The 21,516-nt window shown below is 44.9% G+C and overlaps 1 protein-coding gene across 2 annotated transcripts in view; it reads right to left on the bottom strand.

Annotated features, from left to right (window-relative positions):
* Positions 1 to 21,516, bottom strand: part of stt3a (STT3 oligosaccharyltransferase complex catalytic subunit A) — a 56,923-nt gene that overhangs the window by 23,971 nt on the left and 11,436 nt on the right. For both annotated transcript variants that reach the window (XM_085968125.1, XM_085968126.1), the window contains exons 2-10: positions 21,237 to 21,360; positions 17,061 to 17,121; positions 15,325 to 15,446; positions 12,332 to 12,477; positions 10,554 to 10,644; positions 8,486 to 8,592; positions 4,304 to 4,468; positions 1,884 to 2,064; positions 615 to 770 (exon numbers count right to left, since the gene is read on the bottom strand). In XM_085968125.1, coding sequence (XP_085824251.1) covers positions 615 to 770; positions 1,884 to 2,064; positions 4,304 to 4,468; positions 8,486 to 8,592; positions 10,554 to 10,644; positions 12,332 to 12,477; positions 15,325 to 15,446; positions 17,061 to 17,121; positions 21,237 to 21,324 — 1,117 coding nt within the window. In that variant the 5' untranslated portion in view covers positions 21,325 to 21,360. The remainder of the gene's footprint in view (positions 1 to 614; positions 771 to 1,883; positions 2,065 to 4,303; positions 4,469 to 8,485; positions 8,593 to 10,553; positions 10,645 to 12,331; positions 12,478 to 15,324; positions 15,447 to 17,060; positions 17,122 to 21,236; positions 21,361 to 21,516) is intronic.

Raw genomic sequence — 21,516 nt, 5'->3', positions numbered from 1 at the left:
TCCTGGGGCCGTGGCCAGTTTTGTGGGTGGAGCCTACTTCGAGCACGGTTGTTTTTAAACCAGCGCCAAAGACTGTGGAAACTCCATTTGCTCTGAACTTAACTTGCGCTTAAAATTCCGCCATCTTTTGCGCTGGTTTTGCCAATTTCGGACGAATTGCGCCGGAAAAAAAAACAGCGCAACCTAGCGAAAACTCCAGGCCAACACGTGTAGATATTGGACAGGTTGGGATCAAGCTTTGCTGTAATGTCCTCCACACTGGAGTAGCTTGCTAGCGTTCACTGTCTCGTTTCTAAAGAATGGGCATCTTGGAAGTTGTTGAATCACATCCAGCAAGGAGTTGATGCATTTGAAGGGGATAGGGGAGAAAACTGGGAGAAAGAGGGGAGAAAAATCATGCTTGACAAAATCGTTAAACAACAGATGCTGTTAGAAAGAGTACGCATTCCACTTAAATCTTAAGCTTAAAAGGGTCTTTGGTCAAGTAGGAAACTACACTGGTTTTTTAACAGCCCATGGAAGCTTTTGGGTGGGATTTCACACAAATCCCCACGTCTAAAGCAGATGGAGTGGGCATGTGCACCTTTTAGCCATGCCCTCGTAAACACGCGTACCTGGGAACATGAAGACGAGGAGTTGCAGGTCAAAGTAATAGGACGACCAGGTGGTGGGCTGATGCTCGGAGACCGAGGCGATGATGGGGATGTTGTTCTTTGCATAAGAAGGATCGAGTAAAGAGTAGAAACGGCCAGTCCACGGGGAAATCTTGCCTGCAATGAAACCAATATACCTAGTTATAGTCAGAAAAAAAAAACAAGTGTATTAGCTGCCACAGGCTATTAATTCATTTTGCAAATATAATATAAAACAGCTTCATATCAGAGGTCTGAGTCAGGAGGAAAGATTATTGAAGCAAAAGCTATTCAACCTTGAAAGGCAGCAACTACGCAGGGACCTGACAAGAGGTACGCAAGTTAGTAAACAGCATAGAAAAAGGCAAACTTGGAACAGAACTTTAAATTCAACTCATGAAAGCAGGACAGGTTCAAATAAAATGCACGTTTAGGACTGGTGTCAGTGATCATTTGTGGAATGGACTTCTAGGTAGGGTAGTGGAGATAAAAACCCTGGAATCACAAACAGTTGTACCCCTTGATGGGGGAGGGGACCATAGATTATTTACGGAGAGATGAGCTAGGATGGCCTGAATGGCTATCTCCATCTCTATCTATCTTGTGAACAAAGAGTATTCTTGCGTCTCACAGTGAAAAACGACCAGCATGCCAATCCCGGATGGAAAATTAGGAAAACTCATAATCCATAGGAAAAAGGGAGAACACAAGTACAGGAAACTCATTAAGGAAGCACGGGAATAGTTCCATAATCTTCAGGAAATGTCTGACCACGATCGCGGAATGCTGCAGTTATAAACACTACATTATAATCGCAGAGCAATTGGTTTTCCTGTAGGTACAGAGACAACAAACCAAAATAGGAAACGTGCTAAAAATGTTTTTTCTGATACGTACACAAGCTCACAGGAAGCAACTGCTCAGGTGGAGGATGAACCCCAACGCAGACTGGTTGGGCTGACCACCCTGTTGCTGTGTTTCATTTCTATATAATGCTATACAGCATGCAGCGAAAGAAACATCTGATCACAATACAGGGCCACTGAACGAGAAGCATTCTCGCAGATTACACACACCATACACACACTCACACAGCTCTTCTCTCTGGTATTATTCAGTGCTTCTGCTGTTGCTAGGATTTTATTAGAGAGCAATGTGACCACTCCTCTGGCTGGGATTGGTGGAGTTTGATGGGGGAAGTGTAATGGGAGGAGGGAGGAAGGTGATATAGTATGAGCAGTAATACTGTACCTGTCAGCATCAGCACAGTCCCTGCAGACAGGACCACCAACCCCACCAGAGAGATGACGCTCTTGAAAAGGACCTCGAACTGCTGCTGGTTCAGCTTGCTGCGTAGGTAGTCAACGAAGGCATGGATCTGGCACAGACCAAAAACACCCAGGGCAGCCATGTGCTCCGAAGACTGGACGGGCTGAGGGGGGAGGAAGAAAACCCGAGGATTCAAATGTTTCTTCATCGTATGACCCAGAGAGAAACTGCGCAGGGAGCATAAAGTACCCATATACAAACACCATTTTATTAGATTATGGTTTCTTTTGACAAACTGCTGTGTGTTATTTTCTGATGAGTAAGAGAAGACAAAAAATTAAATCAGAAAATGCAACAAATTTTGAAGTCAGTGTACCAGGAGCCAGCTCATTTGAGTGTTGGAAGTTAAATGATAGAAAGAACAATTCCAACCTACTTGTCTTAAAACTGCTCTGTAAATGATTCAAAGACTCTGGTAAGGAGTCACTGCATCTGCTGCTTATATAAGAAAGAAAGACTTGCATTTATATAGCGCCTTTCATGACCACAGGACGTCCCAAAGCGCTTTACAGCCAATGAAATACTTTTGAAGTGTAGTCACTGTTGTAATGTAGGAAACGGGGCAGCCATTTTGCACACAGCAAGATCCCACAAACAGCAATATGATGACCAGATCTTCTGTTTTAGTGATGTTGATTGATATTGGCCAGGACACCAGAGAGAACTCCCCTGCTCTTCTTCAAAATTAAGTTGGAAGTCGGACCTGAAACTGATGGTATATACTTTTGCAAAACTGATTACAGTCCTGAGTTGTTTAAAGGACTCAGTAGGGTAGATACAGAGAAACCACGTCCTCTGGTGGGACAATCCTTATCTGAGGAAGGATATCCTTGCCATGGAGGGAGTGCAGCAAAGATTCACCAGGCTGATACCTGGGATGGCAGGAATGACGTATGAGGAGAGATTGGGTCGATTGGGCTTGTACTCGCTGGAGTTTAGAAGAATGAGAGGGGATCTCATTGAAACTTATAAAATTCTAACAGGACTAGACAGACTAGATGCAGGAAGGATGTTCCCGATGGCGGGGGAGTCCAGAACCAGGGGTCACAGTCTAAAGATAAGGGGTAGGCCATTTAGGACTGAGATGAGGAGGAATTTCTTCACCCAGAAAGTGGTGAACCTGTGGAATTCTCTACCACAGAAGGCAGTAGAGGCCAATTCATTAAATATATTCAAGAAGGAGTTAGATATATTTCTTAAGGCTAAAGGGATCAAGGGGTATGGGGAGAAGGCAGGGACAGGGTAGTGAATTTGGATGATCAGCCATGATCGCATTGAATGGTGGAGCAGGCTCAAGGGGCCGAATGGCCTGCTCCTGCTCCTATCTTCTATGCTTAGGAGGGCCTAATCTTAGAATTAAGAGCTAGGCCATTTAGATGTGAAATCAAGAAGCACTTCTACACAAAAGGTAGTGTAAATCTGGATCTTGCTCCCTCAGAAGGCTGTGGATGCCGAGAGTCAATTAACATTTTCAAGACCGGAGAGTGATAAGATTTTTGTTAGGAGGGGTATCATGAGCTATGGATCAAAGGCAGGTCAATGGAGTGAAGGCACAGATCAGCCATTATTTAATTAAACGGCGGAACAGGCTCGAGGAGCTGAATAGCCTCCTCCTGAGGGTTCCTATCTGTGGCTGAACTTGAACAAACAAGTTTAAAAAGTGTAATTTTAAGATTTAGTTAGTATGTCGGCAGACTGGGCATTATAGGAGATGGGGATTGTCCTATGAGGAGAGATTGAGTAGACTAGGCCTATATTCCCTAGAGTTTAGAAGAATGAGAGGTGATCTCACTGAAACATACAAAATTCTTACAGGGCTTGACAGGGTAGATGCAGGGAGGATGTTTCCCCTGGCTGGGGAGTCTAGAACCAGGGGTCACAGTCTCAGAATAAGGGGTCAGCCATTTAGGACTGAGATGAGGAAAATTTTCTTCACTCAGAGGGTGGTGAATCTTTGGAATTCTCTGCCCCAGAGGGCTGTGGAGGCTCAGTCGTTGAGTATATTCAAGACAGAGATCGATAGATTTTTGAATATTAAGGGAATCAAGGGATATGGGGATAGTGCAGGAAAGTGGAGATGAGGTAGAAGATCAGCCATGATCTTATTAAATGGCGGAGCATTCTCGAAGAGCCGAATGGCCTACTCCTGCTCCTATTTCTTATGTTCTTATGTATAGCCCTAGTCCACACTGTGTTGCACAATCTTTTAGAAAGGTCCTCCATTGGGATATGGCTTGGTCTGAAGTCCTCCTCGCCTCAATGCCTAGGCTCAGCCTAGGGGCTGCACCAGATATACATCAAAAGGGGGCAGAACACTGGGAAAAGGAAGTAGCTTCACAAACCTGGAATCCCACAAAGGAGATCTGCATGGAGAGGATGGTTCCAAGACTGTACACCGTGCAGTATGCAACATAGATCCGGTGGGAAAATCGTCCAGTCAGCATAAGGATAAGTACGTGAAGTGGGATCAGATTAATCAGGAACACATAACCGCCCCATGAAGAAACCTGAGAGAGATAAAACGCGCCAAGATTAAAAACCAGACAGGCATCATCATTTTTTACAGCAACATTAACTGCATGCTGTGATATTAATAATGAACGCACTGACAAGAAATACCTTTCCCTGCTATTTTAACAAAGACAATGACCCAGAAATTCGGGTCGGAGGCTTCCCGTGGGTGCAAGCCTCCGACCTGCACTTACCTAGCGCGCCGGCCGTTGAGCTGTGGGCCCACGTGGGATTCCGATCCTGGGCCTCCTCCGACTGCCGGCGCGCAGTGTTTGCGTATCCCAGGGGTGCAGTTAGTTCGATGCGTCCCCTGGGATCACGTGGGCCATGGGGAGCCAATGGTAGCAGGGAATGCCCATTCATAAGTTTGACAGGAAATTCTATTGGGCTTACGCGTGAGGACCCAGCGCGTACTCACCCGTGGAGACCCGAATTTCTGGGCCATTAATCTGTTTAAATAAACAGGGTAACATCTCTGTAAAACATGGGACAAAGGACTCTCATACAAATGTTTCAATGCAGCCACTAATAATGTTGCATGTGGTGATTTCAATCTCAAAAGGCAAAGTCCCTGCAGCGATGCTGGAGCTCATTGTGAAATACGATTTTCAGATGGTCACTATTTAAATATTCAGGAGCCCAGTTCCATTAAGTCAGTCTTCATTTTAAGTATTTACGTGGCTCACCCATAAAGTCAAATCCAGCAGGGTGATGAAGGCCAAGAAGGGAGGATGGAAAAAACCAAGGGGGCGCCAAAAATCACCAAATGTTGGGCACCCCATCGGGTGGAGTGGTAAAACTGAGCCAAGCATCACTTAGTTACATGGCATTAAAGTTACCCAATTACCCTGAGCATGAGCTGATGCCTTTACTAATAGTTCAACTAAATTAATAAAATACCAAAATATAAACATAACTAATTTAAGAAATATAACAAACTCAATCAACACAACAGTGTAACACAATAGCCATAAACATGTCAAAAACTGATTCTACAAAAAGATCTGAAGAATTTCTAAAGCTAGCAAAAAAGTGTTAATCTGGAAAGTTGTAATGGTCGATTTTTAAAAAGGACATTAACTCTGTTTTTCTCCAGCCATCTGCCTCTAACACCAATGACAATGCCAAGGAAGTTGATGTTTTTACTGCCAGCAATAGCCTTCATTTTGTTTGTTTTTCAGTCCAGGTATTCGAGGGACTGACTGAGTGTTCTCTTCGAATCTTATTGCACAATTGCAGTCTCGTCCCTTTTTTGGAATATATCAGGCTTCCAAAGAGAACCATCTTCAGATTTCAATATTAATGTGTATTTGTGCAAATTCAATATACGAAGTGCACCCGTACTTACTAACTTTAATTGCCAGTTTTTCCAAAATGATTCCGAAGGGAAAACAGATTGTCCGAAGAGTAAGGGATGATATCAATCTGCTGGTTACAATTGCTTTGGGTTCTAATCAAATGCCTCTGCCATGTCACTGGATGTTGTATTAGGGTCCTTGGAATCTCTATCCGTTTCAGATACAAATCCCTTGGTGCTTTTGAAATATAGAAACATAATGGCCCAGAAATTCGGGTCCCAACGTGTGAGTACGGACGGAGTACTCACGCGTGGACCCGATGGAAGTGCTGGTTTCTTGCATGCACTACGCATGCGCGGGAAACCGGCATTTCCGATCCTCTGAACGAAGGGGTTCAGAGGTCGAACGCGTGCGTGCAGGAGTCTGCGCGGCGTGTTGAACTTCCTCTTTTTTTTTTTTAAAACAGGTTTGCCCGTGCGTGAAGGCCTCTACCTTTTGCACATTTAAAAACCAGACGTAAGGACTTCATTTTAAAAGGTAAGTGGTCAATTAATTTAAAATTAGAACATTTTTTCCACAGGTTTATTATTTTTAAATACTTTACAGTAAGGTACGTGTATTTTTAGCCCCGATTTTTTATAAAATTATTTTTTTCAAAAATTTAAATTATTGTTTAAAATAGTTATTTAATGTTATTTATAGTTGATTTAAATAGTGTGATTTTTTTTCAAATTTATTTTAAGGTTAAGAACTGTTTTGGGCGCCCGGAGTTTTCATGAGTTTGACAGTTCTTTCTGTCAAACTCATGAATGGACTTTTCCCTCCTCTGATTGGTTGCCCAGTGCTCACGTGATCCCAGCCGACGCATCGCACTAACTACGCCGCTGGATCACGCAAGCACAGCGCGCCGGCAGCTGGGCCGGGCCACAGACAGGAAATCCACGCAGGGCCAGGCCTCAATGGCCGGCGCGCTAGGTAAGTGTAGGTCAGGGGCTTGCACCCGCGGGAAGCCCCCGACACGAATTTCTGGGCCAATGAATCTATCTATTATTATATAAATTGTTAGGCTTTGAATAACAAACTTTGGAACTGGGATTTTATCTCCAAGAAGATCTGCATCTTCATTGTCTTTGCCAACTGGATGTTCTATCACATGGTCACCAGTAGCCCGGATTTGACAAAACCAACAGTTGCTGGTAACCAGAGCGCAGTACCAGTTGGGCAAGTAAAAGGATCGACTCAAAATAAAGTCCTCCTCACGGGACTGACTGCAGGAGGTGATAGTGCTCGGCCCAGCAGCCATGAGACTAGCAGTAAGGCAGTAGGGATATTTGGCACTGCTGCACTAAGCTTTGTGACTGGGGTGTTTTTTTTTGCCCGAGCCTTGTGCCATCCAGTCAGGAAAAGCCATTGCTGGTTGTTTGTAGTTTTTTTCCTGTGCGGGGTACAGTCTCCCTCAACCCACAAGGAGTGTTATCAGCAAGGACCACAGTATCCATCTCGGGTTCTAATCATAGGTTCTTACAACACAGAAGTTGGCCGTTTGGCCCATTGTACCTACGCCGGCTCTTTGAAAGAGCTATCCAATCCCACTCACCCACTCTTTCCCCAGAGCCCTGCAAATGTTTCCTTTTCAAGTATATATCTAACTCCATTTTGAAAGTTATTTAGGTAGTTGTTTTTTGGTAGCCACGACTCACTGTGACCAAGAGCTCACAAGATGATCATCGCTACTTAACTACATAGATCTGAAGAAAGCCATAGCCATCCCCACAACTACAAGACCCTCAAAGAGAGTCATAGTTACTCCTGAGTTAAACATAATTCATGGCTGCAGAGAGTGGCTGGGGGTGGGTTTGTAACCAGAACTTCCTGCATAATCCGAAGCATACGGTCTTGTACCAGCAGGTTTCGAAACAGCTTCTACCCCCAGGCCATAAGACTCATGAACAAATAATTTATTATTATTTATAACTGTTGTTTTATTTATTATTACTGTATTCTATTAGTATTTTATCATTGCTATGCCATATTTATTCCAATGTTGGGAGGACTCGTAAAAATCAACATTTCATTGTGCAGTACACACGTTTGCTGCATATATGACAAATAAAAAAATTGAATTGGTTTACTAGTCTGGAGGGTAATGCACTGAAACAGAACCCAGACATTTCCTCCCCCTCTCAACAGCAAACTAGACGGCAAATCAGCCTCGCTCATTTCCAAGCAGTTGCTTTAACAGAAGTGTGAGCAAAGACCTGTAACAGTGCAACAACTGCACTCGAGTTGGAGGGTGCTGGCTGAACAAGGTTGGGGGCAGGGTTAAACCAGACAATATATTATCTTCACTTCCTGTTCCGGAGTGGGCCTTTGGCGTAGCGGTAAGCATCCCCGCCGCTGGGCCAGAAGGTGTAGGGTTTCGAACCCCGCTCCAGACAGTCCCGGCAAGTGGAGTCGGAGCTCCGGCTCTAAATTCTGGGTTGACATCCAGCGGGATGCTTGCGTCCATGGGTGTGGGTGTGGGTGGCCCCCCCCCCCCTCGTATGGGTTGTGGGAGCCCATAAAACCCTCCCGCCATAGGACTAACCACCCTATTGGCTGGTATGAAGATGGTTACGGTCACGGAAGGAGCGTTTAACGCGGCCAGAAATCCTTCCACTACTTCATACTGTTCCCCAAAGGGAACAGTGTGAAGACACGATGATGAGCACTTACCATGTAGAAGTAGGCCAAGGCACACATAGAGGACCAGTAGATGGAGCCAGACTTAACAGCCTTAATCCACAAGTAGTAGGTGAGCAACATGCAGAAGATTGCAATACCTGCACAGATACACAGCACACATTACTAACAAGAAAAGGCAAACCAATTAATGTCACCTTTTGCTGCCATTCTTCTTTCAGCAAGAGGACGACAATTCCAGGCCACATCGAGGATCCAGCCAACAGCACTCTGCAACCAACAGACATGAGGCTCCAGCGGGCTGGACTGGGACCTACTGCCACTCATGAAGGCATTTCTACACCCAGACAAGAATCACACAATCCAGACTGACACTCCAGCACAGCTGAGAAATGCTATCCTTTGGATGGGATATTAAACCAAGGCTCTGTCTGCTTGTTCCGGTGATTCAGACTGACATTAAAGCTCCCACGTTACTATGTGAAGAGGGGCAGCGAGCTCGCCCAATGTCCTGGCTAACTTTGCTACCTCAAATATCACTACTCAAGAAATTAACAATGAATGGTGATTCGCCTCAGATTTCTGGGGTATGTTTGCAAAGCAGCTCTGGTTTCTACTGACACTGCAGTTATAGAGTGAATGCAGCCTGAATTTGGAGTCAGTGAACCAACCTAACATCGGAACACACCAGGGTGAAACTCCCTAGGGGAGGAAGTCTCACCCAGTTCAGAGTCAGCCTGGGCTTTCAAACACATGATGAGTTTAGTGTCAGTGCAAAAATGAAACCACTTTTTACAGGGACTAACTTATAGTGTAAAGTACACAGTAACAGAGGCTATATTTTCAAATACAATTATTTATTCATTTTTAAACAACAACTTGCAGTCATATAGCACCTTTAAAGTAGCAAAATGTCCCAAAACACTTCACAGGAGCGTTATCAAACAAAATTTGACACCGAGCCACATAAGGAGATATTAGGGTAGGTGACCAAAAGCTTGGTCAAAGAGGTAGGTTCTAAGGAGTGTCTTAAAGGGGGAGAGGGAGAGAGGCAGAGAGGTTTAGGGAGGGAATTACAGAGTTCAGGGCCCAGGCTGCTGAAGGCACGGCCACCAATGGTGGAGCGATTAAAACAGAGGATACAGAAGAGGCCAGAATTGGAGGAGCGCAGAGATCTTGGAGGGTTGTGGGGCTGAAGGAGGTTACAGAGAAAGGGAGGGGTGCGAGGCCATGGAGGGATCGGAAAACAAGGATGAGAATGTTAAAACTGAGGCAGTGCTGGACCGGGAGCCAACGTAGGTCAGCAAGCACAGAGGTGATGGGTGAACGGGACTTGGTGCGAGTTAGGACACAGGCAGCAGAGTTCTGGATGAGCTCAAGGCTATGGAGGGTGGAAGATGGGCGGCCTGTCCGGAGAGCAAGTCTAGAGGTAACAAAGGCATTGGTGAGGGCTTCAGCAGCCGACGAGCTGAGGCAGGGACGGAGTCGAGCGATATTGCAGAGGTGCAAGTACAGGAAACTCTCGATTTACCGGCACCTAAATAACCGGAAATCTCTGTTAACCGGCAAAATTCAGGAGTAGGTTCAGGTAAGTTTTACTTCATATTAGTGGCTGTTCCTGGAACTGTGGCTGTGTAACCGGTTCCTGCACTTGTTGCTAAGCAACAGGGACTCTTGGTCTGTGGCCAGGCTTCTTGCACCGGTTGCTAAGCAACAGGGACTCTTGGTCTGTGGCCAGGCTTCTTGCACCTGTTGCTAAGCAACAGGGAAGCCTGGATTTGTTGCTGTGTACGGAGCTCTCGTACCTTTTAAACTATACCTTTCTGTAATCCGGACTTTTTGATAAACCGGCACCAGGCCGGTCCCGTCAGTGCCGGATAAAAAAGAGTTTCCTGTAGGCGGTCTTGGCGTTGGTGCAGATAGCAATCAATTGACAAATGAGACTCAGTTTCAGACGGAAGTTAAGCACGACTACTGGAATTATTTATTTCATTATTAAAACTTTAGAGTGCCATTTTGCATTACAGAAATTGTTGCAGCTACAAGGAGATTAATGAAACCGATTTATGCAACACTAAGGACGTTTGGGCTGGGTACTCACCTTCATTATCATAGGAGCCAGCCACAGACCGAGAGATATAACCAGGGACCACTGCAATCATGGCAGCAGCTAACAAGCCAGCGCCAGCATCCTGAAACACAACCAGCACATTAACATTCTTACACGCAGCGCAGACAGAGAAGTATTTTAAAAAACAATTGCCAAATGTTCAGAATCTGAAACAAAACCAGGAAATGCTGGGCATCCACACCAGGCCTGTCAGCTAGTTAAAGCTTCAGGTAGAGGCTTTTGTGAGAACTCAGGCCAAGTGTCTCCATATAAAACACAAACCTGTCTTTTTTCTGATGGACTTGCTGTGTATCTCAAGCATTGTCTTTTAATTACAGATACTCAGATTGCAGAGTGAAATAGCTACATTTTCTGAATACAGTGGCCTGTACTTACACGCCTCCCAATACTGCCAGCTAAAGCAGCTTCCTCGTGACGTTGGCTCCACACAGTAACCATTGTGGATATACTTGATGCAGCAAAGAGAGACACTGCTAACACTCAGAGTAATTTACAGCACAAACTCCCACTGATCACCCTAATTCCCACCAATGGTAGTGTATACGGACGGACCTGTACTACAAAACGTGAAAGGCTCCACAGGCAAGCGCAGGGTTTCAATTTACTCACAGGTTGGGTTTTATTCCCGAGTTATACAAATGCAGGATCACAAATCACGTTTGATGGGAGGACTCGTAAAAATCAACATTTCATTGTGCAGTACACACGTCTGCTGCATATATGACAAATAAAAATTGAATTGAATTGAATGAAACAATGCTGAAACTGGTGGAGCGTGGACTCGCTGAAGTGGAAACTCTGTTCTGCAGCGTGTACTGCCCAGCCAGGTCAAACAATGTGCACTGCGCTAATCAGCTCACATTATGGCCTCTGAAATGGAGCACCACCGCCCCCCCCCCCCATTTCAGTTGCAGCTCTGTGACATACACGAGGCTGTGTCACTGCCAGGAGTGAAGTGAAGAACCGCCTCGAGGTTGGTCATTGAAAGTTTCTGTAGAGATACCAACATCACCAAAAGGCAGACACAAGTTACCGTCTCTGGCGGTGCTGCCCACCACTTCCTCCTTGCCACCAGGAGGTCGAGTGTTCAACCTGCTCATACTGGCCTACAGCACAACTTACCATCTTGGGGAAGATCCATGCTAGAAAATGAAAGTCATTCTGCAATGTAAATAAGCCAATAGGATATGAAGACAAGTGATCCTGCAGCTGAGAAGTCCTACCCTAAAATAACGATCCGCAGTGAACCGCAGTGTTTCACCAATGAGGCTGTTAATATTACAGGAAACTTTCGTTTAACCGGAGGTTAAAAGTCCGGAAAGCTCTATCTACCAGCAAAATTCAGGAGCCGTTTTCTGTAAGTTTTTTTTACTTCTCGTTGCTTTTTTTTCCCCCAGTCAGGCTCTGCAAGGTCTGTAGCTAAGCAACAGCTTCAGCTAGAGACGCTTGCAGCTGCAGCCGACTATTTTGAAGCTGTTGCTAAGCAACGGGGTTTGTTGATTCACACGGAGCTGAAAAGCTCTGTATGTTTTAACATTGCCGCTGGTTTATACGGCAGTTTTGATCTAACGGCACCAGCTCGGTCCCGTCAGTGCCGGATACCAGAAAGTTTCCTGTACCAACATTCTAGTTACAAATACAACAGCATTATTGTTGTTATTCTAGTTACAAAAGCTGGTCTGACAGTTTGAGTGGGTCTCTACACTCTGTTGGTGTATATTTACTGCTTTATACGGTTCACTTCCTACCTTCAGTTCCTTTGTTAAGTGATAAGTGACAATGGTGGTGAAAGATGAGAAGAGGGGAGCCAGAAACACGCAGACATTCCTGATGTCGATTGAAATGTGGAAGAAGTGCAGCACGTGGTAGAGTGCAGCAGAGGTGATCATAAGACCTGGAAATAAAGAAATAAACGGTCAGTTTCTGTCAAACAAACTAAGAAAATGTCTGCGCCCTCACCCAAAAAAAACTGTTGTCACAGAACATGCATGGACTCTATTGTATATCCTTCTAATACTTATGGGAGCACAAGTTACACTGCACTAAAAATTCCCAGTAAAAAGAAAGACTTGCATTTCTATAGCGCCTTTCACAACCTCAGGATGTCCCATAAGAACATAAGTAGTAGGAGCAGGAGTAGGCCATACGGCCCCTCGGGCCTGCTCCGCCATTCAATAGGATCATGGCTGATCCGAACCTAGACTCACGTCCACTTCCCTGCCCGCTCCCCGTAACCCCTAATTCCCTTATCAGTTAGGAAACTGTCTATCGCCGTTTTAAATTTATTTAATGTCGCAGCTTCCACAGCTCTCTGAGGTAGCAAATTCCATAGATTTACTACCCTCTGAGTGAAGAAGTTTCTCCTCATCTCAGTTTTGAAAGGGCAGCCCCTTATTCTAAGATTATGCCCCCTAGTTCTAGTCTCACCCATCAGTGGAAACATCCTCACCGCATCCACCCGATCAAGTCCCCTCACAATCTTATATGTTTCGATAAGATCGCCTCTCATTCATTTGAATTCCAATGAGTAGAGGCCCAACCTACTCAACCTTTCCTCATAAGTCAACCCCCTCATCTCCGGAATCAACCGAGTGAACCTTCTCTGAACTGCCTCGAGAGCAAGTATATCTTTTCTTAAATATGGAAACCAAAACTGTACGCAGTATTCCAGGTGTGGCCTCACCAGTACCCTGTATAACTGAAGCAAGACTTCCCTGCTTTTATACTCCATCCCCCTTGCAATAAAAGCCAAGATTCCATTGGCCTTCCTGATCACCTGCTGTACCTGCATACTAACCTTCTGTGTTTCATGCACCAGGACCCCCAGATCCCTTTGTACTGTAGCACTTTGCAGTTTCTCTCCATTTAGATAATAACTTGCTCTTTGATTTTTTCTGCCAAAGTGCATAACCTCACACTTTCCAACATTATATTCCATCTGCCAAATTTCTGCCCACTCACTTAGCCTGTCTATGTCCTTTTGCAGGTTTTTTATGTCCTCCTCACTCACTGCTTTCCCTCCCATCTTTGTATCGTCGGCAAACTTGGATATGTTGCACTTGGTCCCTTCCTCCAAATCGTTAATATAGATTGTAAAGAGTTGGGGTCCCAGCACTGACCCCTGCGGAACACCACTAGCTAGATTGCCAACCCGAGAATGAACCATTTATCCCAACACTGTTTTCTGTTAGATAGCCAATCTTCCACCCATGCCCGTATATTACCCCCAATCCCATGATTTTTTATCTTGTGCAATAATCTTTTGTGTGGCACCTTGTCAAATGCCTTTTGGAAGTCCAAATACACCACATCCACTGGTTCCCCTTTATCCCCCCTGTTTGTTACGTCCTCAAAGAATTCGAGCAAATTTGTCAAACATGATTTCCCCTTCATAAAACCATGCTGACTCTGTCCGATTAAATTATGCTTATCCAAATGTCCTGTTACTGCTTCCTTAATAATGGACTCCAACATTTTACCAACCACAGATGTTAGGCTAACTGGTCTATAGTTTCCAGCCTTTTGTCTACCTCCCTTTTTAAATAAGGGCGTTACATTAGCAGTTTTCCAATCTGCTGGGACATTTCCTGTCCCAAAGCGCTTTACAGCCAATGAAGTACTTCTGAAGTGTAGTCACTGTTGTAATGTAGGAAACACGGCAACCCATTTGCGCACAGCAAGCTCCCACAAACAGCAATGTGATAATGACCAGATAATTTTTTTTGTGATGTTGATTGAGGGATAAATATTGGGCAGGACACCGGGGATAACGCCCCTGCTCTTCTTCGAAAATCTGCATGGGATCGTTTACGTCTATCTGAGAGCAGACTGGTTTAACATCTCATTCGAAAGACGGCACCTCCAACAGTGCAGCACTCCCTTAGCACTGCACTGGAGTGTCGGCCTGTCAGTAAGTGAATGTAAAGGCAGAAAATTATTTAAAGATCTGGGCTCTGTCTGGTTGGACAGTGCCCTGTATAAATAAATATATAGTGGCTGTGTTAATGCAGCAAGACAGGGGAGCCATTTCTTCAATACAAGCAAACATATCAAATTTATTGCAATAAAGGGAAAAATTCCTTTTAATTTTCACAACTCACTCAATGAAGACATCTACCTGGTTATGGAAGCTAGTCTCGATCTATATCCTGGAATGTAAATTGATCTTAACCCTAACAGCACCATCAAGCCCAGGTCCTGCCTCTTTGTTTAATTGCCCACACCTTCAAAATAAATCCTAATATTACAGTAATAAAGCTACCCAGGACAGTTATAGCATTAACACTATCAAACTAAATAAAATCAATTTCATAAACTTACTTCTGCTCACCTCTCCTTTCCCAGTCTCTCATTTTAATTCCTGTTCTAAACCTTATTTTAAAAAACACTATTTACCTGCATTTCTTTGCTTCCCCCCCTCAGGTTCCACTGTCTATTCGGAAGTCAAGGTCTACAATTAAAAAATTGGGGCCTGATTGCTCCCAAAGATAATGTTTTGAGGCTATAAAGGCCCATAAATTTAAAGATCGACACGGTTGCTTCAGAGATTTGGCCTGGGCGATTGTTTTAAAATCTCGACGCCAGGAAATGCCACTGCTAGGTGAGCCTCCGATCCTTACGGGGTAACTCAGCCATGGCACGCCAGTGGTTAATAAATAGATCAAAAACTAAACAACTGCACCGATGTATGAAATTAGAGGTCAGGTAATATGGCTGCTTGGAGTGCTAAAACTACACTGACCTGGGTAGATGGTTCCTCCAATAATCCTGCCCAGTGGATACCAGGCTCGGTCATCAAACCAGTTATGGAACTTGTAGAAACCCTCTTCAGTAAGGAAGCGAGTGGTGCGGTAATTGAAGTACCTTAGGATGTTTCAAGGTGTCGGTTGGGAAAGAACACAGTCAGTTCCCTCATAAATAACACTACTACTTCAGCTTTTTAAACATTTACAACAACTTGAAAAAAATGTAGAAAAATGTCCCAAAACTGCAGTGGTGGAAGCTAGTCTCTATCTACATCCTGGAATGTAAATTGATCTTAACCCCTAATAGCACCATCAACCCCAGGCCCTACTCACCACCACCTTCTCAAGGGTAACTACAGGAAACTTTCTGGTATCCGGCACCGACGGGACCGAGCTGGTGCCGTTAATTCAAAACTACCGTAGAAACCAGCGCTAATGTTAAAATATACGGAGCTCAGAGCTCCATGTGAAGCAACAAACCCTGTTGCTTAGCAACAGCTTCAAAACAGTCGGCGCAGCTTGCAAGCGTCTAGCTGAAGCTGTTGCTTAGCTACAGAGACGCTTGCAGAGCCAGGACTGGAGAAAAGAAGCAACGAAAAGAAAAAAGAATTATCGGAACCGACTCCTGAATTTTGCCGGTAGATAGAGCTTTCCGGACATTTAACCTCCGGATAAACGAAAGTTTCCTGTAGTGACAGGCAATAAATGCTGGCCCTGCCAGTGACACCCCACATCCCCAGAATGAACAAGAAAATAACAAACATCAGAGGCGTAATCTAACAAAAATGGGCACCAAAACAGAGACACTAGGAAGGCTGACCAAAGGTTTGGTGAAAGAGGTGAATTTTAAGGAGCATTTACATATGTTCATAAGAAGTTTTCAATAGGTAGACTCTGATATTCCTTTGCCTCAGTCATAAGATAAATTATTGTGATTGGGAACCTGATGTCCATCAACCTAACGGCACTCGCAAAATATGGAAGCTGCTGAGAAATCACTGCATTTATACAGAATAAATCAACCATGCCTTTGTTACCTCACTTTTATCCACCACCCTGTAATGAGAGTTTTAACAGCAGAGTCACCGGAGCTCCTCAAGTGCTAAAGCTACTGTCGTGCTTTAACAAGTTTGGCTGGTTACCAAGCTAAAATACCTCAAAAGTACATTGACTGAAAACAACAGCAACTTGTATTTATATAGCGCCTTTAACGTAGTAAAACATCCCAAGGCGCTTCACAGACGTGATTATAAAACAAAATTTGACACTGAGCCACGTAAGGAGAAATAAGGGCAATGACCAAAAGCTTAGGCAAAGAGTTTGGTTTTAAGGCGCATCTTAAAGGAGGTAGAGAGGCGGAGAGGTCTAGGCAGGGAATTCCAGAGCTTAGGGCCTAGGCAGTTGAAGACGCAGCCACCAATGGTGGAGCGATTATAATCAGGGATCCTCAAGAGGACAGAATTAGAGGAGCGCAGATATCTCGGGGGGGAGGGGGTTGTGAGGCTGGAGGAGATTACAGAGATGGGAGGGGCGAGGCCATGGAGGGTTTTGAAAACAAGGATGAGAATTTTATCATTGCGGCGTTTCTCAACTGGGAGCCAATATAGGTCAACGAGCACAGGGGGGCTGGGTGAACAGGACTTCACCCAACTGCCAAAGTTTGGTTATATTTCACATTTTTTTAAAAACCCACAAAAGGACTGGTGTTACACAAGTTTGTAGCAGTACTTACGGGTCAAACTCATGGATCACGCTCTCAAACCTCAATACAGAGAATAACCTGGTGGAAAATGCTGTGAAACAAAGCACAAAATTTGTATAACAATTAAAACCATTTCACTGCTGGATTTCAATACTCTTACCACTAATCTCAACACAGGGATTCAAATCTATTACACTGACCAAAGATTGAAGTTAACCACTTTGTGAAACCTGGCCTGGGCTTTGAACCTTTTAAGATTGCGTGTAAATTGTTGGGGCCTCGAGCAGAAGTTCCGAGGAAGTCAGAATCCGAAAGTATCGTGGATGGAGGGCAAAGTGTAAGGACAACCCAACGTCCTCTTTGGCTTTCAGTGGGTAGAAAGGCAATACCCTAGCCAAAGATGTGCGGGTTAGGTTGATTGGCTATGATAAATTGACCCTTAGTGTTAGGGGAATTAAATACGTGGGGTTACGGGGATCGGGTGGGATATGTGTCGGTGCAGGCTCGATGGGCCGAAATGGCCTCTATCTGCACTGTGGGGTTTCTGTGATTCTGTGAAAAGCCAGAGAAATTGGGAGGAAGAACTGAGGAAATTTAAGGAAAAGGAATGCATAGACAACGCATTGGCTCCCTTCTCAAATTAATACAGGCTAAATTTAGAGAGAACATATCTTTACAGTCGCAAAAAAAAATTATCCTGACACAGTGAGATGGACTATCGTTTAATGACCAAAGGAAATTGGTCCACATTGACTGTATTTTAGCTCGATATCTCTGGCTGCCCTGCTGTCTTTAAAAAAAATTATTTATTTATTCACGGGGTGTGGGCGTCGCTGGCAAGGCCAGCATTTATTGCCCTCGAGGTGGTGGCGGTGGTGAGCTGCCTTCTTGAACCGCTGCAGTCCGTGTGGTGAAGGTGCTCCCACAGTGCTGTTAGGTAGGGAGTTCCAGGATTTTGACCCCAGCGACGTTGAAGGAACAGTCGATATATGTCCAAGTCAGGATGGTGTCTGACATTATCAATACACTAATCTATAACACCTGGCAGCACAAAACAATAGAAGAGTGATCTCCAAAACGCCCTCACACACCTCCCAGCAGCCAGCTCAGTGCTGCATCGAATCTGGCCTGGCAGCAGCTTACCCAGACTCTCAGCCTCCTGCCAGCTGGTTTCAGCGTGGCACTGGCAGAGGCTTGGTGGGTCACCCAAGCCCCTTCTCAAGCCATACACGCTGCATGGCGTGGGGATAACAGGAAAAATGGACAATTCATTTCAATGTGGTTAGGGTCTATAATCAATCAAGGCCTGAACTGCAGATTCCTCCGCCATAGACAAAGTCTAAATGGGCATCATATTTGTGCAATTGCATATGGCATTTCTTTTTGCATGTGCTTTTTTTTTGTTAAAAACAAAACTTTAACCTGTAAACTAGTCTAATTTTTTTTTTTGCTGTGATGGTTACTCTTGTATCTCAGTATGTGTACAGGCACCTAGAGCTTAGGCCAGTAAAGCTGGCTAAGATGGGGTGGCAGTTGCAGTGTATGAAGCAAGTACTGGATCAGGAAGAGTCTGGGGCCTCAGACTAGGAGTCTTATATGAACCAATGCCATCAACCCTTGATAGAGATTCCAGAAGTCAGGTTTCCAGCTCCAAAGCACTGTTCCATGGAGAACATGCGTTTAAATTTGACGTTCCCTGCATGGAGAGTTCCTGTTCACAGGGATACACTACATGGAAGACAGGCCCCTTCCCACGGGGAACACTGACGAGCGTGACCATCCCTGGTCCCTCTCCTGTGCTGCCTAGCAGCCAGTTATAATGCAGTGCTGGTGAAGGCTGGAGAGTGGGATGTCTGCTTGCCTTCTCAGCCAGAGGACAATGTGGGGCCAATTATATCAACAGGATACATAAGAATCAGGAGCAGGAGGAGGCCATACGGCCCCTCGAGCCTGTTCCACCATTCAATAAGATCATGGCTGATCATCGACCTCAACTCCACTTTCCTGCCCAATCTCCATATTCCTCGATTCCCCGAGAGTCCAAAAACCTATCGATCTCATCCTTTGAATATACTCAAAGACTCAGCATCCACAGCCCACTGGGGTAGAGAATTCCAAAGATTCACAACCCTCTGAGTGAAGAAATTCCTCCTCATCTCGGTCCTAAATGGCCGACCCCTTATCCTGAGACTCTGTCCCCCGAGTTCTAGACACTCCAGCCAGGGGAAACAACCTCTCAGCGTCTACCCGACATACAATGGTGTACAAGTGAAAGGAAACATCAGGCCATTAATTGAAAATTACAAACTGCTCCTGGAGAATCAGCAGATCTGCTCCGGCTGGTAGTATCATACACCCGACACTTTATTTCACAATTCTGACTTCACATTGCAACTGAAAAGTTAGCCGGTTTTGGTTTCAGTTAGATATATTTTGAATGAGCCTGATTTGAGTGTCTCAGTTCTTTATATAAGACCAGGGGACGGTGATGCCCACAAGATGCTTAACTGCAGGGGAAGGGGTGTATGTCATGCAGGAAATGCGTATCCCCAAGACCATTTCACCCACATTAACCAACACAATATGAAAATTTTATACCCAACGGTTAATGGAAGAATAACAGAAGGATCAACTTTGTTATATATAAATCAAATGTTGATCAGGTCACCAAATTTTAAACAAATACAGGAAACTTTCTGGTATCCGGCACGGACGGGACCGAGGTGGTGCCGGTTCATCAACAATTCCGGATAACCAAACGCTATTGTAAAAGATACGGACTTTAGAGCTCCGTATACAGCAACAAACCCTGTTGGCTTCAGAACAACGTCCACAAGTTGCAAGCGTCTCTGTAGCTTAGCAACAGCTGCAGCCAAACCCTTGCCTTCCTCCATTTGTTGCTGTGCAAGTAATAAAAGTTACCTGAACCGACTCCTGAATTTTGCCGGTTAAACGACATTTCCGGTTATTTAGGGGCCGGTTAATCGAAAGTTTCCTGTACAACTTTTCAGGAACACAGACCAGCCCAATAAAATAGTTGTTTCTGGCACCAGCTTGCTCCTCACACATTTTGCTATTTACTCTGTAGGAACAATTGGATCTTTTTACACCAGTGCCATCGGTGAGGCCGAGGCACTTTCGAGAAAGAAAGAACTTGCATTTACATAGCACCTTTCACAACCTCAGGACGTCTCAAATTGCTATGATTTGCTTGTGTGGTGAATGCCAATCTTAGCTGGCTGATTGAAAGAACTGGCCGGCTGGACTTGTGGTGCTTCTACTCACCTCGGTGGCAAACTGGATGATGCCAAGTCCCGGGAGGGAACGAGCGTGGGGAGGGGAAAGTAACTAGACATGGCAGACGATGGCCCTTTTAATGAAAGTTTCCACTGCACTGCAAGGATAAGTTTTGAACCTTTAAGCAGCCCGACACAATTCGGTTTTAGCGTGTACTCACACATCTGCGGCGTTGGCATGAAGTGGTTTCACTTCGCGCTGATGCTGCAGTTACAGTGTACATGCAGCCTGAATCTGGAGCTAGGGCACAACCTGAAACTGAAGCGAAGTGCAGCGAGAATCCATAGGGGAGGGAAACCCACTCTTCTGGAGTGAGGTAGCATCTTAAACACCCAATGTAGACAACAAGCTTAGCGTCAATGCAAAACTGTTAACACGTTACACCAAAGCCCAACCTGTAGTGCAAGTGCACCTGTAGAAACTTTCAGGAAAATGATGGGACTTTATTTCAATAAAGTCAGGCGTGGATTACACTTAACAGTGAAAGATCCTAATACAAAAATTCAGGATCATTGGTAAAGGGCCAGGCCCTTCGTTAAAGACCACTTAAAGCCATAGAGAAAGGTGGAGGAAAATCAGGAAGTAGCGATTAGGTGGAAGCAAGCTCGAGTTTAAAAGAAGGGAGGGCAGGGAGACAGCTTTCACAGTTTCTAGGTCCGAGGAATAAATGGGACAGTAGGAGATGGTGCGACGGGGATTGATACTAAACTGTAGGAGTAGGAGCTGCCCAACGTTCCCTTTAAGTTGCGCAGCTTGTCAATGCAAAAACCGGTCATGCGCGGGATCGTGAATGACCCGCACAGCCCCTCAAAGGGGCCACGGCGCCAAAAAAAAAAAGGAGAATTGGAGCGGCCCAAGAGCTGTGTTTTAGCCGTGTGGTGTATAAGGGATGTCCTGTTAGAAACTTACAGAGCACAGCTGCCATGGATAGAATGAGCAGCTTCAGCAGAGTGTCCTGCTTCTCATATGACAACCGCAGGAACCCCAGCTTCGTCATCTTTGGTTTGGTGTTAGCAGCTGACAAATCATTAACCTGCAAAACACAACACAAAAATTGTAAATACAGACATCGGCACCAGCTTTGTTCAGGGATTAACAAGAAACACACCATGATTACAATGACATCAGGGTGTAGATGGATAATATATTTTCTCTTTGTGGGATTTATGTTTTGATTAATTCCCCAAGT

The sequence above is a fragment of the Somniosus microcephalus genome, chromosome 26 (assembly GCF_052327205.1).
Source record: "Somniosus microcephalus isolate GS21.2 chromosome 26, FLI_Smic_1.0, whole genome shotgun sequence".
Classification (NCBI taxonomy): Eukaryota; Metazoa; Chordata; class Chondrichthyes; order Squaliformes; family Somniosidae; genus Somniosus; species Somniosus microcephalus.
This window is presented reverse-complemented; position numbering and strand designations above follow the sequence as displayed.